Below are 3,739 nucleotides of genomic sequence, written 5' to 3'. Positions count from 1 at the left end.
ATGGTGATGAAAATTACTGTCAACATTTGTTCTTTGAAAATAGAAAATTCCGACCCCATCAAGAAAGCAGTGAGGTCCAAGTCACGATAATCGGCATGTAAGGCGACTACAACATAGAGGTTCATATTCAGCCTCAGATAGAACGTTGCTGCCATCAATAAATCTACTTGATAGGTGAAAAAGATGTTGGTGTAGAAATTTAGCGCCTAGAAAGACCCGTTCTAACGAATGGTCAATCTATTTATTTATTGCACTGTAGTTAAAACACAACTAAACTAAGAAAACTTCAAACAAATGTATCGCGGCCATTACAAATTAAGGCGCATTCCGGCATATGAGCGCATAGCTGTGTTAGAGAGGGCCGCAACTTTCAGAGCTTAGAGTTCGTTGTGTCTTGCCTCTTTTCTTGCGTATACGAGACAGACTACAGTGCCATTATCTCGCTCATCGTCAAATACCCATGTGAAACCACACAAAACGCAAGTCATTAGCACGTCTCAAGACCGAAGTAGCCGAGTAATGCCAAGATGATCATTCAGTTTAATTAAACTAGCGCGGCTCCTGTTTCATAAAGTGCCAGTGCGTTCCACAGGTAAAACACGTAGGAACGAATCGTAACTGAGAAACAGTAGTGCATTTAATGTAGTGTAGGCTGCTTCACGGAAAGCGCATGCAAACATTGTTTTGAGCCTTGTAGGAGTGGCATTGAGCGAAACATATAATGGAACACTTCGGGGAAGATTTGGCATTCAAAGTGCTGATCTGCAGCATCACGCACTGAACACCTGCAAACACTGTGATTGATTAGAAGCGTTTGTTGAAGATGACAATCATGACAATAGTGTAGAAAGTGAAGCTTTATAACCGCTCCAGAAATGTAAAAGGATCTGTCTTATCGCGCCTTCCAGTCAGTGAACATGTTGGGTGATTTTAAACGTATGGATAGCACATTTTTTCTCTTTGACTTCTCACAAACAGACATCTCAACTAAACCTAAAAATTTCGTATAAAATTGATATTCACTGCCTTGTTACTTATTATACATTCCTCTTTCGCAGCGAACAACACAGAATGGAGCTTCGAAAGCCACTGCACCAAGTAATAGATGGAGTACCTAGGTGCGTTGGCGTAGTGCCAGAGATTCTACGAGAAAACCTCAAGTTCCGAGCGCAGAAGGGAGATGTGGTACAGTCAACATTTCCGAAGGCCGGTACACATTGGATGTTGTACATTGTCCAGCTTATTCTGAGAGACGGTGGGCCAATGACTACATACAAAGAGTTCGCTAAGGAATTGCGCTTTATTGACTATGCGGACATAAAGGGCTGGAAGTCATCCCTGGCTGTGAGAACATTTTCCACGCACTTGCCCTTGAGTGAGGATACCATCAGCGAAGAAGGAAAGTACATTTACGTTGCCCGCAATCCGTGGGACGTGTGCGTTTCATTGTACCACATGGTGACCAACCTCAGCTCATTCGAGTACCAGGATGCCACGTTCGAAGAATTTGTTAACGTGTTTGTCAGCGAGGACTTTGGGTACGGTGACTACTTCGAACACGTGGCGTTGGCTTACAAGCTCAGGCAGCAACCGAACGTGCTCTTCGTGACTTACGAAGAAATGAAGAAGGACACTCGCGACGTGATTCTCAAGGTAGCGCACTTTCTGGGAGAGCCCTATGGACGAGCTTTATTAGAAGACGAAACATTGCTTCACAAGGTGCTGGAGAGCTCCAAGCCAGAGCGTATGCGAAGTGTCGTGGTAGTTGACTTTTACAATAGACCAAACCCTCATGGAAAAAAGGTAACATGCAAGCAGGGCTACGAAGGAGATGAAACGAAATACGCTCTAGTGCGAACAGCCAAAGTTGGAGGGTGGAAAGAACACTTCACGCCAGAGCTGCTCCGACGCATGGAAGCTAGGATAAGTGAGGCAGAGATGGTGTCATCGTTTATGGATCTCTGGAAGGATATGCGAGCCGAGGCATTCAGATTATCGTAAGGTGCCTGATAAGGAGTGCCTGTTTCACTGAGCCGAAATAAATTTCATGGATTTATGGAAATGTAACTTTCAGTTTGCAAAAATAAACTCGCATATCGAAATGAGCATCCGGTATGCCGATAAAGGTAGAGGGGGGTATTTAAGCTCATAAATTATGAGTAGTATGCGCGTGGCTAATAAGAGAGATGTGGTAACCGCAAAATAAATGAAAACGTCCACATTTTCCGACAAAATTGTTTCCTGAGTGTTACTGCAAGCTGCTTTATATTGGCCAGTTCGCTGCGTATCATATAGATCCTCTTTCAAACGCAACTTTAGTGTCAATCTGAATGTGCATGTTAGCTTGTATTTACGAGAAACTTGTAACACACTTGCTACAAGAAGAGCCCATGAATTCACAAGTTCCGGTAGTGAAGGCAGGCGCTCAACTCGACGCTCACAACTAACTGGTGTATCTGCTTTGCTGACTATGGAATAACATGAACCTAAAGCGTCTGCACTATTCTCCCATAGAATTCAATACATGCTTGGCACGGTCCCATTCTTGATGAGGTACTTTTTTGTTGATCATAGCACGCGAACTTGTTGGAATCCAATGTGTATGCTGCTTGCAACAGTTTTTGTCATTTAGTGGAGATTGCCAAATTTAAGTTCGGATAGACAGTGCAGCCAGTAAGGCTGTGCTATATGGGCAAGAACAAAGTATAACATGGCCCATGAGTGACTGCGCAATAACCATTAAGGAATTTTCGCTCCGCCGCTGGCTGCCCGCGCGGTGAGGCAGTGGGCATGGACGCCCCATTTGGTGATCGCTGTGTCTGAAGGGGCAAGGTTCTGAATTGTGTTGTATAAGTCGCGGGTCGCTTATTTAGTTGTGATGATAGATTGTACTTTTTACAAGCGCTGCTCCAGGAGGGCACATGTAGCCGGCACACGGAGGCCTCAGGGGAGCACCTCAGGTTATATCAAAGCAGGCGGCGCAGGATCTCCAGGGCGCCCAAGCGGCAGCGGGGGGATCAAAGCTAGAAGCAGGGCGGCCCGTGGCTTGGGCAGCGCAGGCCTTTAAGGGCCCCAACCCACGGACCAGTCGGGGTTCTAGCTTTGATGTCCCCGTTGCCACTTTGGTGTCCTGGAGGCGCCGCCAATAATGCAAAATAATGACACGTTCCCTTAATTAGTAAAATAAAACACGATTGAATAAACATAATTGCGTCGAGCCGCCAACTAGTGATGCTCAGTTCAGCAGCACCGCGCTCCGAGATTTCTGCCGGCACGCCTAAGGACAAGTGCATACAAGAAACTCCTCCATACTGCCTAGGCAGAGTCGTATATTCCAAGGAGAAAAGTCCCCACATTTCCTCTCACGCACCCGCTCTTACTCGCGCATGCGCGCAAACGTCAGTCGTATCCGCAAGTCCTACGCCACGCTGTACCTACTTCCGCTAAACCTAGCGCTGTACCTACTAAAATTCACACCAGGATCCTTAACTGAGCGCATAAATTTTCTGGACACAACAATATACATTGACAATGGGGCGCTAAAGACAACGCTGTATAGGAAACCTTTCGACCAACAACAGTACCTACAATATACTAGCCACCATCCCAGACATTGCAAACAAGGCATCTTTAAAGGCGAAGCCACACGACTACGTCGCATTTGCGTTGAGAACCAAGAGTATATAGATAGACTCGATCATCTTAAAGAAACCTTATCAAACAGGAAGCTCCCAAACAG

The 3,739-nt window shown here is 45.7% G+C and overlaps 1 protein-coding gene across 1 annotated transcript; it reads left to right on the top strand.

The window, feature by feature from the left end:
* Positions 1-1,071: 1,071 nt before the first annotated feature.
* Positions 1,072-2,001, top strand: LOC126524250 (3-beta-hydroxysteroid sulfotransferase-like). The gene has a single exon (XM_050172580.2). It carries the CDS (start codon positions 1,072-1,074, stop codon positions 1,999-2,001), a length of 930 nt encoding a protein of 309 aa, XP_050028537.2.
* The last annotated feature ends 1,738 nt before the right edge of the window (positions 2,002-3,739 follow it).

The sequence above is a fragment of the Dermacentor andersoni genome, chromosome 3 (genome assembly GCF_023375885.2).
Source record: "Dermacentor andersoni chromosome 3, qqDerAnde1_hic_scaffold, whole genome shotgun sequence".
Classification (NCBI taxonomy): domain Eukaryota; kingdom Metazoa; phylum Arthropoda; class Arachnida; order Ixodida; family Ixodidae; genus Dermacentor; species Dermacentor andersoni.
The sequence above is the reverse complement of the archived record's forward strand: the minus strand, read 5'-3'. Positions and strand labels throughout refer to the sequence as shown.

Coding starts and splice junctions, on each gene's coding strand:
- LOC126524250 (XM_050172580.2), top strand. CDS start 1,072: ATGGAGCTTCGAAAGCCACTGCACCAAGTAATAGATGGAGTACCTAGG.